Source organism: Hemicordylus capensis, chromosome 6 (assembly GCF_027244095.1).
Source record: "Hemicordylus capensis ecotype Gifberg chromosome 6, rHemCap1.1.pri, whole genome shotgun sequence".
NCBI classification, from domain to species: Eukaryota; Metazoa; Chordata; class Lepidosauria; order Squamata; family Cordylidae; genus Hemicordylus; species Hemicordylus capensis.
This window is the reverse complement of record NC_069662.1, coordinates 136,198,233-136,211,874: the sequence shown is the minus strand read 5'-3', so window position 1 is coordinate 136,211,874 and position 13,642 is coordinate 136,198,233. Positions and strand designations below refer to the sequence as shown.

Sequence of the window (13,642 nt, the reverse complement as noted above, 5' to 3'; positions counted from 1 at the left end):
CCGTCTCCCGCGCAGTATGAGATGGTGCCTTTCGGCATCTTCCTATATCAGTGCTGCCAATACAGATGTGTCCCATACCAGCGGGGATTTGAGCTGGCAATCTCTGGCTTGCTACTCAAGTCATTTCCCCGCTGCACCAGAAGGCAATGAAGAAAAAAGGCTGAAAGAAATGTGGAGGAGAAAGAGCTCATTATGCAGTTGTCTGAACTGTGCATCTCAATGTGGGGTGAACAATGGTGCATCTCTTGTGGGGTGAAGTGCAGAGGCTGAACAAGAAGAAAATAGTTTGTTCTTTGATTAGTGATACAATTGTAATTGTTTGTGTTCAAAAACAGAGAGTGAGGAGGAGGGTACAGTTTTTAATTATGCCCATAACTCAGAAATGTCTAGTTCTAGTCCTGACATATGCAGAGGACTATAGAGGATAGCTTCAGAAAGCTATCTCATCTATAAGGAGATGTTAAGGACCAGGCCCAAGCCCCTTGGTGCCTGGAGCAGCATGGTGAGCCACTTCTCCATAGGGAACATAGGAAACTGCCATATACTGAGTCAGACCATTGGTCTATCTCGCTCAGTATTGTCTTCACAGACTGGCAGCGGCTTCTCCATGACTGCAGGCAGGAGTCTCTCTCAGCCCTATCTTGGAGAAGCCAGGGAGGGAAATTGGAACCTTCTGCTCTTCCCAGAGCAGCTTCATCCCCTGAAGGGAATATCTAACAGTGCTCACACATCGTCTCTCATTCATATGCAACCAGGGCAGACCCTTCTTAGCTATGGGGACAAGTCATGCTTGCTACCACAAGACCAGCTCTCCTCTCCTTCCATCCCCCACTGCATGCACAGTGCCAGTCCCCCACCCCACCCCACCCCACCCCAGCTCTGATCTCCCTACTCATCTGTTAGTTATTCTGGAATATAATAATTTGTGGCATGATTGACAGCTTGATTTTGTTTTTGTTTTTGTTTCTAGGTTTCAATTATTAATTCCACAGATTTGACCTTTATTCAGAATTTCACTGGTGAACAGGTAATGATACAAATCTACGTATCCATTTCATTCTGTGGGGCAGGGGTGGTGGTGAATGCCATCCAAAGAGTTACAGCACAAAACCAGATGTTAAGCTGCAATATTTGAAATAGAATTTGGGATGAGAGAGAATTTTCCCAGTTGTGAAAATTTCCCAGTTGTGAAAATTTCCCAGTTGTGTAGCCTTTTTAAAGGCTGCTTTTTATTTACAGATGGCATCCTACTTTGGCTACACTGTTGCAGTGTCAGATGTTAACAATGATGGGTAAGTTACAAATAATCACTATATGCTCCATTTTCAGTTTCTACGTTTTTGCATTTGGCTTTTTGAATTGATTCAGTGCAGTTAGTCCTAAATTGTCCCACGGTAAATCCATAGGACTACTCTGGATTCTGTGGTTTGGCTGACATCATAGTTTAGCTGTGCAAATCTCATATATTTTTAGTTAGAATTAGTCTCATAAATCTTTTAATCTCTGTGAAAATCTGAGTATGATTATAGGTATTCATTCATTCATTCATTATCATATTTTAATACTGCCTGATATGGTATGTATACCATATTCTAAAGAATGGCGATGATGCTTCTCTGCACTGAAAAGCCAGAATAAACTAAATCTTCCTTTGCTTCTGTGTGGATTCATCTTGAGATTTTCTCATTTTCCCCCAACTTGGTGGACAGGTGTGTGTTTCTTCATAAATAAGGGACTTTCCACAAAATCGCTTTATTGCACAATACATGTGCAGTTGTTACACAGTTGTAGCAGGGCTTCAGCACAGATTTTCCTTTGCTAACATATCTCTTACTGCTAAAATTAAAAACGAAATCTAGCAATAGGCTGTGCTGTAGTAGCTGATCAGTGTACAATGCCTGGACTCTGTTCACACTGCTAACCTGTTCATTGCAGTTTAGAATGCCATGTATACTGTTGCTGCCTGAGTGCCCAGGGGATACCTATTGGCTCATGGCCATGACATCACTGATGGTTACCAGCCAACACCATCTTCCCCAGCATGCCTGCATTATTTTGAAAACATTCATTTATTTTAATGTAATTTATTGTGTTCAAGACTGGAGCCTTCAGTTATATTGTCCCTGTAAAAAACTCATTTATGTTTTAAAAATTGGAAGGGTGGGGGTTGGAAATATGCCCAATATTCAACAGCAATGTATGTTTAACTAAAATGAATATTGTTATTATCAGTTTAAAATGTTTGATTGGATCAAGCAAGGAAACAGTTCTTGAACTCTAGCAATTGACTTTGACTTTTTAAATGAAAAAAGGTATAAGCTTCTTTAGATTTGTTATCTTTCTAGGCAGTATAGATTTTATAACTAAAACACACAAGGATCTATATACTTAATTCTTGTAGACATGCCGGTGGGGATGCGTGGCAGCACCCTCGCGAGAATTCCTGACTTTGGGCGGGTGGTGGAGCCCGGGCGCAGAGGAGGCGGCTGGCCACTGGGCGAAGCCACGCCTGCATGAGGAGGTGGCTGGTGGGATGAGATGGTGGCAGGCCGGCCGGAGGCGCGGGGGGGGGGGGGAACTGGGGCTGAAGGTTGGGGGCAGGACCGGCTGGGCCTGAAGGTTGCGGGGGGGGCAGGACCGGCTGGGCCTGAAGGTTGCAGGGGGGGCAGGACCGGCTGGGCCTGAAGGTGGGGCGGAGTCAGGGGCAGTTATGGTGGCCAGGATGAATGGGCAAGCAGCAGATGGGTGGGTTGGATGGTCACAGATGCCAGGTGAGTGGATGGGGGGGGCACAAACGGGTAAGTGGGGCAGGGCGGGGAACAGACAAGTGAAGTCTCTGGAGGGGAGGCCAAAGGCTGAGTGCACTACTGCACTGATGCTCTGTGCGGGGTCAGCTAGTAAACTTTAAAAGAGTTAATGTAAAAGCATCAAGGTGGAAACCATTTCAAATCCCCACAGAAACAACCCAGATAGAATTCACCTCTCCTATTGCCAGCCTCCACCCCCCACCCCATCGCCAGGAGCTTTTTCAGACAGCAGGCTTTACCACATGCTTATTGTGAGGCTTTACTGCGAGTTCAGGACATAACGGATAGTCCGACGCAAAAAGAGGATTTTGGGGGGTTAGGTTCCAATACAGAGGGAAAACCCTGAATCGTGTGTGATCTCTGAAGTATCGCACGGACTTCGGGGTAAATTTGGCCAATATGTGAATGCACACCCACCTACCCAAGGTAAAGTCATGGTCAAGTCACTGTTTGAAAAAGCTGCAGTCTCCCCCCCCCCCCCGCCCAATATCAGTTCAACCCTGGCCACTACAAATTTTCCTCACTCATAGCTCAACTAGCTGATCAAACATCCCAAATCAGTTCAGGTCAGCAAGTGGTTGTTCAAGAAGCTTAGCAAATAACTGTTGGGGTGGGGAAACCTGTTTCTGTAAGAAATTCTTGTGCAGCTGGAGGTGGGAGTGAACAGAAGCAAGAGGTCTGAAACCAGATTATTTTAGTAGGCCTTAGAAAAACAGGGACATCAAGAAAATATTTTCTTCCTTCCCAGGTCTAAATTGAAAAGGGGTTTGGGGCGATTGGCTAGTAGTGCAATGTGTTGATTGTGCAGATCCTTCCATAGTTGCTTAGCACGGTTAGGCACCAGTAGCTGAAATGAGCCATGCTGGTCGGAGAACAATTTCTGCACAACATTCATCGTGTAGAGGAGAATTATTTATGTTAGGTTGAAAACACGTGTCCAATAAAAATACATTAGCAATCTTTTATTTGTGCCATATCAAAGCTTCACATACTTAAGCTCTAACCTCTTGACACTCCCCGATGCTCCTGCTGTTAACTGCCCAGCAGCATACAGACGAATTATATAAAGCTCCAGCAGGTGGTTGGCTGGTGTTTTTGAATGCTGTTTTATTAAAAAGGAGGTAATAGTGCCTCTCCTATCTGAATGCACCGGGAATAAAACATATTATTTGATTTATATTCACTTCGACATGGCCGTGCAGCCATGAGGACAGTACCACAGTAAACCACCATTGCGGCTCGAATGGTTCCAGTACTGTAGAATGGACTGTAGCGTCGTTCTTCATTCCTCCTGCCTTTTTGCTGGTGTTTGGCTCGGAAACCAAACTATTTATAACAGAAGACAAGCAGAAATGTTCCTTGGTTTAAAAATGTCTACTGCAAACAGATGTTTTAAAACATACAACTCCCCACGCTCTGTTTGAACACTGGAAGCGGAGGAGGAGGAGCTGGTGGGGAGGCACAAATAGAAGTGAAATTGACATCATTGTTTTGGTTATGCGAACGAGACGTGGAAAACAAAAATACAGGGAAGATTATAAGCAGGAACAAGAAAGGAGTCTGGCCCGCATGGGTGGTTGAACTGGAGGCAGGGGCTCAGCACCAAAGCTGGGACTTGCCGTCAGTACTGACACCACAGTGGTCATTAAGGCTGCTATCGCCATCATTCCCTCTCAGCTTCTTACAGTTTGGATGTGCTGCATAAGAACCTGTCAATGGGCATAACATAGGAAGCTGCCATATATTGAGTCAGACCATTAGTCTATCTCACTCAGTATTGTCTACACAGACTGGCAGCGGCTTCTCCAAGGTTGCAGGCAGGAATCTCTCTCAGCTCTATCTTGGAAATGCCAGGGAAGGAACTTGGAGCCTAGAAGCTCTTCCCAGAGCGACTCCATCTCCTAAGGGGAATATCTTACAATGCTCACACTTCTAGTCTCCCATTCAAATGCAACCAGGGTGGACCCTGCTTAGCCAAGGGGACAAGTCATGCTTGCTACCACAAGACCAGCTCTCCTTCCACAGTTGGGGGTGGGGTTTGAATGAGCCCATATGCAGAACTCAAAGGGCTGCTATAGCCTCCCTGCCATTGCAACTCCAGCACAAAACCATTTCATCTGTTTCATTGTATATGCAGGGAGCAAAGTGCAGGGAACTTTGTTATCAAATGGGGACCATAAGAAGCTGCCTTATACCAAGTGAGACCATTGGTCCTGGACTATATAGGCCTTAGGCCTGATCCAGCAAGGCTGTTCTTATATGAAATTTACTGTCACCAAATGTGGTGAGGATCACTAGCTTGGATTAGGGATATGCACAAACTTGTTTGGAGGCCTTTTATGGGTGGCCGAACAGGTTCAAAAGATCGGCGATTTGGCTGGTTCGAAGGCTGGGGGGTGGGATAACATTAAGGACTGGGAAGGGTGCACCTCCCCCCCTCAGTTTACCCCGCTGGTGCTCTCTTTAAAAATAGTCCGGTGGGGCAGCAGTGTACTTCCCTGCCGCCCTGTTGCCTCCTCAGACTGGAAGTACCCAGCACGCATGAGCACATTGGTCGCACACGCGTGTGACGTGCGCAGGCACGTGCCCGACGTACACACGTGTGCCATGTACTTCTGCTCTGAGGAGGCAACAAGGTGGCAGGGAGGCACACTGCCGCCCCGCCTGACCGTTTTTAAAGAGGTGCTGGTGGGGGAAATGCGGCCGTGGGAGGGGAGTGAACCTTCTCCAGTCCTTAAAGTTATTCCCCACCCCACCTTCGAACTAGCAGGTGCCGGCCCCATGCACACCACTAGCTTGGGTGGCTTTAAAAGGGGCTTAGACAAATTCATGGAGAACAAGTCTATCAATGGCTACTAATGTGGTGGCTATAGGCCAGCTCCAGCCTCAGAGGCAAGATGTCTCTGAATACCAGTTGCAGGGGAGCAACAGCAAGAGAGAGGGCATGCCCTCACCTCTTGCCTGTGGGCTTCTCGGAGGCATCTGGTGAGCCACAGTGTGAAACAGGATGCTGGACTCGATGGGCCTTGGGCCTGATCCAGCAAGACTGTTCCTTATGTCCATCTAGCTCAGTATTGTCTATACTGAGTGGCAGCAGCTTCTTCAAAGTTTCAGGGAGGAGTCTTTCCCAGCCTTACTTGGAGATGCTTGGGATTGAACCTGGGACCTTCTGCATGCAAAGCAGATGCTCTACCACTGAGCTCAGTGTGATACTGACCTATGAGCAGATACTCAACCACTGAGAGCTCAGTATACCACTGAGCCAAGAGCTGTCAATCATGCCACAAATTATTAAATTCCAGAACAACTAACAGGCGAGTGGGGAGATGAGAGGAGAGCTGGTCTTGTGGTAGCAAGCATGACTTGTCCCCTTAGCTAAGCAGGGTCTGCCCTGGTTGCATATGAATGGGAGACTAGAAGTGTGAGCACTGTAAGATATTCCCCTCAGGGGATGGAGCCGCTCTGGGAAGAGCAGAAGGTTTCAAGTTCCCTCCCTGGCATCTCCAAGATAGGGCTGAGAGAGATTCTTGCCTGCAACCTTGGAGAAGTCGCTGCCAGTCTGTGAAGACAATACTGAGCTCCAGTGACTAATCTTCTTCTGACTTAAAGCCACACTCCCATGTAAAGAAAAATTCAACGGGTGCTTTCTTGCCCATTTTTGCAGTTGCTGTTCCTGCAGCTGGTGAAGCAAATTCCCTCTCATACAAAATCATGGCTTCTCATTTGGACTATAGGAGCCATAGTGATGAAAGCCAAGTGAAAGCCTTGGCTGAACACACAGTTCTTTTTCCTTTATGTAAATGACTCCCTTTGATGACCTGCAGTATGTTGTTCTCTGTAAGCACAAGAACCTATACAGAGGTTCCCAACTTTGGGTTTCCTGATGTTGTTGTGCTCCAATTCCCATCATCCTCAACCACAATAGTCAAAGGCCATTGCAGCTGGGGATGATGGGAGCTGGAGTCTCATGTCATCTGGGAACTTGGGGTTGGAAATCACTGACCCTATAGGGTTGTGTGTCCATCCTTTCTACTTGTTGCTCATGCCTGTGTGTGTGTGTGTGTGTGTGTGTGTGTGTGTTTGTGTTTAAAATAATTCCTCTGAATTTTGTACTGTCCCTTTTTCTCCCCTTCGCTCCAGGTTGGATGATATCCTAGTTGGTGCTCCTCTTTTTATGGAACGTGAATTTGAAAGCAATCCTAAAGAAGTTGGGCAAGTTTATTTATATCTGCAGGACAGTGCCTTGTACTTTAGAGATGCACAGACGCTATCTGGCACTGAGGTGTTTGGAAGATTTGGCAACTCCATTGCTCATCTTGGAGATCTGAACCAGGATGGATATAATGGTAACTCATCATGTCTTCCTTTAGGAGATCCACACAAATTGCCTGCCTATGCTTCTACATACTATTTGGTAGTCTTCTTTCTCTATCAGATTGTGGGAGAACTACCTGGAAAGAGACAAGCCACTACAACAGAATGTTGGTCTTTTACACAAGAACTGCTGCTAATTATGAATATGCCAGTGAAAATAGGGAGCATTTCACAATGCTCTTTAAAAAAAAAAGATGCTGGACTAGATAGACCTTGGGCTGATCTAGCCAGGTTGTTCTTATGGATACTCAACACATGGACAGCAGAGGTGCACCTAGGTAATTTTGGACCTTTGGAGCCCCCTCCCCCAAATTAAGCATCCTCATGTTTGGCCAGCCGACCACACCACCCAGGACAGACTAAAGAGGATTTGGGGGCCTTTAGGGACTGTGGAGGCCCTTGACTTTAGTCTGGAGGTCCAGGGGTAAAAGCACCTCTAACATTGGTCAGTAGTTCTACAGCCTTTCCGAATGGGCTGTGAAAAAACACCAAAAAGAGGGTCACATATCACCTTGGCAAAAGTATTTGTGAAATATAACATCCTTCCCATTTCAGCTTTGTACTAATTAAATCAGGCTGCTCTGATCTTCCTTCCCATAAGAAATTGATTCAGTCATTCTTGTAACCTTGCCATCTCTCCTTGTTCTTTTGCAGACATTGCAATAGGTGCACCATTTGCAGGAGATGATAGAAGAGGGAAAGTGTTAATTTACAATGGAGTCAGTAATGGGTTAAATCCTAACCCTTCCCAGGTTCTCAGTGGTATGTGGGCCTCCCAGTCTATGCCTGCGGGATTTGGCTTTACACTAAGAGGAGACTCAGACATAGACAAGAATGATTACCCAGGTAAGATTCTTCTACAGGAGAGAGGGATTTCATCCCTTCTAACTCTGGAAAATGCATCATTCCTAAACTGTTCTTTTTGCAAGGCAGAGGTCAAAAAACAGAATAGGCTCAGCATTTGCGTATAATGTTCTAGCTTTCCTTCCCTGAGAATTTGAAGTTGGACAAAACAGATACTCCCTTTCCTGTCAAGAGAAATAATCAGAAATGCAAGAAGGGCTGAAACAGAAATATTAACATGAAACACCTGACTTGTTTCTTTTTAAAAATAATTTTTAACCTTTCTCTTCCCTATCCAAAATCTGAATGAAAGAGTTATTTATCTACCCATAAGACAGCATTCTTCTCACTTTATTTATTTGGGAAACTTAGAGTCCACTTTTCAACAATTGTTCTTGAAGCAGGTTACAGTTAAAATAAAATGAGATACCAATGGAATTACAGGAATAACAATAAGATAACTAGGACAGATTCAAATTAACAGAGAGCTGGTAATGAAACAACATAATCTACATAAATGGTTTGTCTGAAGAGAAACGTCTTGATAGTTTATTCAAAAGGACTTCTACCCTAGATTTCTCACCCTGGATTTGGCACGTGATTCCAGAGCTTGGGAGCCACCACCACAAAAGGCCATTTGGTGAGAGCTACCAACTTGATAGCCAGTGGAACTGCCAAGAGGTTATTTTTGCCTCTGGATCTCAAAGTAGGAAGGCATATAAAAAGGCACCTCTCAAATATCCTGGCCTTAAACTGTAAAGAGTCCTGACGTAAATATACCCTGGGGTAGGGATAAATGGAGAGTTTTCACAATGGAGGGAAGTAAGAAGTGGGGTCCCCCAGGGATCTGTACTGGGACCAGTGCTTTTTGATTCCTAAATGATCTAGAAGCAGGGGTAAGCAGCGAGGTGGCCAAACTTGAAGATGACACCAAACTCTTTAGGGTAGTGAAATCCAAAACAGATTGTGAGGAGCTCCCAGAGGATCTCTCCAAACTGGGTGAGTGGGAGACAAAATGTCAAATGTGGTTCAATGTTGGCAAGTGTAAAGTGATGCACATTGGGACGAAAACCCCCAACTTCACGTATTCGCTGATGGGATCTGAGCTGTTAGTGACTGACCAGGAGAGGGATCTTGGGGTCATGGTGGATAGCTTGTTGAAAGTGTCAACTCAATGTATGGCAGCTATGAAAAAGACCAATTCCATGCTAGGGATCATTAGGAAGGGGGTTTAAAATAAAACTGCTAATATTATCATGCCCTTATACAAAACGATGGTATGGCCACATTTGGAGTACTGCGTACAATTCTGGTCACCACATCTAAAGAAGGAGATTGTAGAATTGGAAAAGATGCGGAAGAGGGCAACCAAGATAATCAGGGGCCTTCCTGCACCTTTCTTATGAGGCAAGACTACAACACCTGGGGCTTTTTAGTTTAGAAAAAAGACAACTGTGGGGAGACATGATAAAGATCTATAAAATCATGCATGGTATGGAGAAAGTGGATAGAGAGAAATTTTCTCCCTCTCACATAACACTAGAATCAGGGGTCATCCCATGAAATTGATTGCCAGGAAATTTAGGATCAACAAATGGAAGTACTTTTTCACACAATGCATAATCCACTTGTGGAATTCTCTGCCACAAGATGTGGTGACAGCCAACCACCTGGATGGCTTTAAGAGGGGTTTGGATAACTTCATGGAGGAGAGATCTATCGACAGCTACTAGTCTGAGAGCCATAGGCCACCTCCAGCCTCAGAGGCAGGATGCCTTTGAATACCAGTTGCAGGGGAGTAACAGCAGGAGAGAGGGCATGCCCTCAACTCCTGCCTGTAGGCTTCCAGCGGCATCTGGTGGGCTACTGTGTGAAAAAGGATGCTGGATGAGATGGGCCTTGGGCCTGATCCATCTGGCCCGTTCTTATGTCTGCCTCAGCACCCTATCAGTATTACGGTGGTGGTGGTGGTAGTAGTAGTAGTAATGCTGGCTTACTTTTCAGATCTGATGTAAGAATTACTAAAGAAATATGTAAGGTGCTTTCAGAACAGAAAAATGTTTTTTAAATATTAAATACTACCATTATTAGAAACAGAAAGAAACCTAGATATGTTCTTTGATTACTGATGTTCCTTCATTGCTTCTTTGCCCTGATATTTCTTTTTAATTAGTTTGGTTTTTAACATTTTCCCTTAACGATTAATATTTTACTGATGTCATCTGGTATTTATCAACACTGCTTCACCATTGCAACTTGCACACTTTATTTTTGAAGTGGAGTTTATCCAGTTTGGGGCAGCGTTCCAACACCATCTGTAGTCTAAATGCACAACATCTTTTTAATGTGATTCTCTCCATTTTCCCCTCTCCTCTGGGATCATGCATACAGCAGACCACAACATCTCTTTTTGTTGGGATTTGAGAAGGCTCTCGGCATTTGTAACATAACCCACACAGTAGAACTGCTGTAGCTCAAGGCTTAGATTGTTTTGCTGGCATAAGCCTTATTGGAATTAATGGGACAATGCTGGAGGAACATTTTGGAATATCTTTGCCACTGTACTCTGTTAACCTACTGTACTAATGTTTTGAGATAGTTTATGTTTTCAGTGATTATTATTTTCCTGTGCTAGCCTTAATCCAGCTGGCTAAGGTTGTAGTTTTGTGTTTTCATCTACATTGACTTTGAAAAAGGAGGATTAAAATGTATAATGTTTTATCCCCTCTGGGTTTTCTTCAAATTGCAAGGGCTGTGTTTTTGCTGAGACTTAGGGTCAAACTACAAATGATACTTAAAATGGTACTGTGCTTCTGTCGTCTTCTTCTTTTTAAGTGTGGGGTGGGGGTGGGTTCGCACACAATGCCGCAAACAAGATTGCTGTGAACTGCCGGTTCTCTGCAAGCACACACTCCCAGCATGAGCCGTTACTTTCGCACCATTCATGTCATCCAAACTCAGAAATGTTGGTTTTTCCTGCAGCACTTCCCTTCAGCAACCTGACACCTATAATCTAGATTTGAAGTTCATAGGAAGCTGCCTTATACACAGTCGGACTATTGGTCCATGTAACTCAGTATTGTCTACATAGACTGGCAGCGGCTTCTCAAAGGTTACAGGCAGGAGTCTCTCTCAGTTGGTTACAGATGTTGGTTTGCTGGGGGAAACTACTGCAGGATAGGCCAACATTTCCAGGTTCAGACAACACACCTGCAGCAGAAGTAGCGGCTCATGCCAGGAGTGTGTGTTTATGAGGAACCAGCAGTCTGCAGCAGCTTTGCTGGCTGTATTATGTATGTACCTGTCTCTTACCAAAAGTCAGAAGCTTCAGGGGACCCAATCTAGATTAGGATCACAGCATGAGAAGAGTAAACATCCAAATTCTCCAAAATCTCCAAATTCCCAAAGTTGTGATCTGCCACAGGAGGGAAGCTGCAATTGGTGACTTCAGCGAGGCAATTCTCATTGGGGGTGCAGCAGCAAATATCTCAAACATGAAGTAAATACTGAAGAATCCCCGAATTCACGGGGGGTTCCATTCTCTGCTACGACCGTGGATACGGAAACCATGAATATAGAGGCATTGGGGCAATGGGATTGTGGGGGTTAGGTTCCTGGCGGTCGGGAAAATGTTACAAAAAGAGGAAATGGCCCTAAATATGTGGGGGGGGGGAGTATCCTACTGTGATCCATGGGTGCCCAGTATCACAGCAGTGCCCCCCAATAGCAAAAGCAATCGGCCAAAAATAGTGGGCGTTTGCCTCTTTTCCTTCTGCAGAGGGATTCATTTTGAAGCTTCCGATCTCAAAATGGTGTCTGGATATGACCTCTGAGGTTATTTCTGGCCAATACACACCCCCCCCAACCGACGGACATGTGAAAATTAACCCTTAGAAGCTGATTTTTTCTGTGTATACCGAGGTCGGGTGCCAGTTGCCCGACAGCGGATATGTGAAATGGTGGATATGGAGTCTATGATTAATGAGGTTCTCCTTTACTCTATTAATATGGCTTCTGCTGTGACAGGTGAGTGCATCATCTAAAGTATGCTTCTCATTTAGTAATTTTATTTAGTAATTAATATTGGTTGACATTCTCCACAGTGCTATGAGGAAGGAGTAAGAATTCCAACTTTACAGGGTGTGAGAATACTAGCTGTTCTGAAGGATTGCCGTGCTGTCTAGCACATGGGGAGGGGGATGAGGAAGTGCTTTTTCTTTCTTTCCTCTTTGCAAAACCCTTTTTGCTGCCAGGAATATGTCCTTGAAGACTTTTCAGAGAGGGGAAAGAAGCAAAACTTGTGTCCCCCTCCACCTTACAGTTGTGCACAAAACATTTTGGGCGCGGGGGGGGGAGCGCAATAGCTTTAAGGAGCAGATATGCAGATTCTTACCTGCTCCTCCACTGCCCCACCACCATTCTGGTTAGGAACATAGGAAGCTGCCATCTACTGAGTCAGACCATTGGTCTATCTAGCTCAGTATTGTCTTCACAGACTGGCAACGACTTCTCTAAGGTTGCAGGCAGGAATCTCTCTCAGCCCTATCTTGGAGAAGCCAGGGAGGGAACTTGAAACCTTCTGCTCTTCCCAGAGCGGTTCCATCCCCTGAGGGGAATATCTTACAGTGCTCACATTTCTAGTCTCCCTTTCATATGCAACCAGGGCAGACCCTGCTTAGCTAAGGGGACGTTATGCTTGCTACCACAAGACCAGCTTTCCTCTTAAAAAAACAGGAAGCTGCCATATACTGTCAGACCATAGGTCCATCTCACTCAGTATTGTCTACACAGACTGGCAGTGGCTTCTCCAAGGTTGCAGGCAGGAATCTCTCTCAGCTCTATCTTGGAAATGCCAGGGAAGGAACTTGGAGCCTAGAAGCTCTTCCCAGAGCAGCTCCATCCCCTAAGGGGGATCTCTTACAGTGCTCACACTTCTAGTCTCTCTTTTGTATGCAACCAGGGTGGACCCTGCTTAGCTTAAGGTGACAAGTCATGCTTGCTACCACAAGACCAGATCTCTTCCCTATGGTTGTGTGCTGTGCTGCTGAAAATGCCGTGTACAGCTGCATCCCTGTTCCCAGCAGCCTGTGCGTAGTGTCAGCATGCACATGGCGCTTGCGCATGTGTGGGCGCCATGTGCATGCCAAAGGCTGTGTGCAGGCTGCTGGGAACAGGGAAGCAGCTCTGTGTGACCTGTTGAGCAGCACAGCGCCACGACCAGAACGGCAGTGGAGTGGTGGAGGAGCAGGTAAGGTCCTGCGTACTAGCTCCTTAAAGCTACTGCTTGTCCCCTACCAAAACATTTAGGCTGTGGCAACCCAAATCATTTCAGCACCTCTCTGATGTCCTGAAATGTTCCGTACAATCCCTACTCCCCCATCCCCACTTATTTATTTATTTATTTATTTGTTTATTATTGAATTTATATACTGCCTAGTATAAAAAATTTTAGGCGGTTTACAGAATTAGAACATACAATAAAACACACTTAAAATGCATAAAAGGATAAAAATTATAGATTAGAACACATTAAAAACACCTTAAAATTTTAAAATACAATCTCAGTTGAAGGCCTGGGAAAACAGGTGCGTCAGGGTCCTCCTAAAAGCAAACAGAGA

The 13,642-nt window shown here is 45.2% G+C and overlaps 1 protein-coding gene across 1 annotated transcript in view; it reads left to right on the top strand.

Moving 5' to 3' along the window:
- ITGA8 (integrin subunit alpha 8) overlaps positions 1 to 13,642 on the top strand; it is a 175,619-nt gene that overhangs the window by 43,597 nt on the left and 118,380 nt on the right. The window contains exons 10-13 of the mRNA XM_053265690.1: positions 971 to 1,027; positions 1,240 to 1,292; positions 6,948 to 7,153; positions 7,836 to 8,027. Of these exons, the coding sequence (XP_053121665.1) occupies positions 971 to 1,027; positions 1,240 to 1,292; positions 6,948 to 7,153; positions 7,836 to 8,027 (508 nt within the window). The remainder of the gene's footprint in view (positions 1 to 970; positions 1,028 to 1,239; positions 1,293 to 6,947; positions 7,154 to 7,835; positions 8,028 to 13,642) is intronic.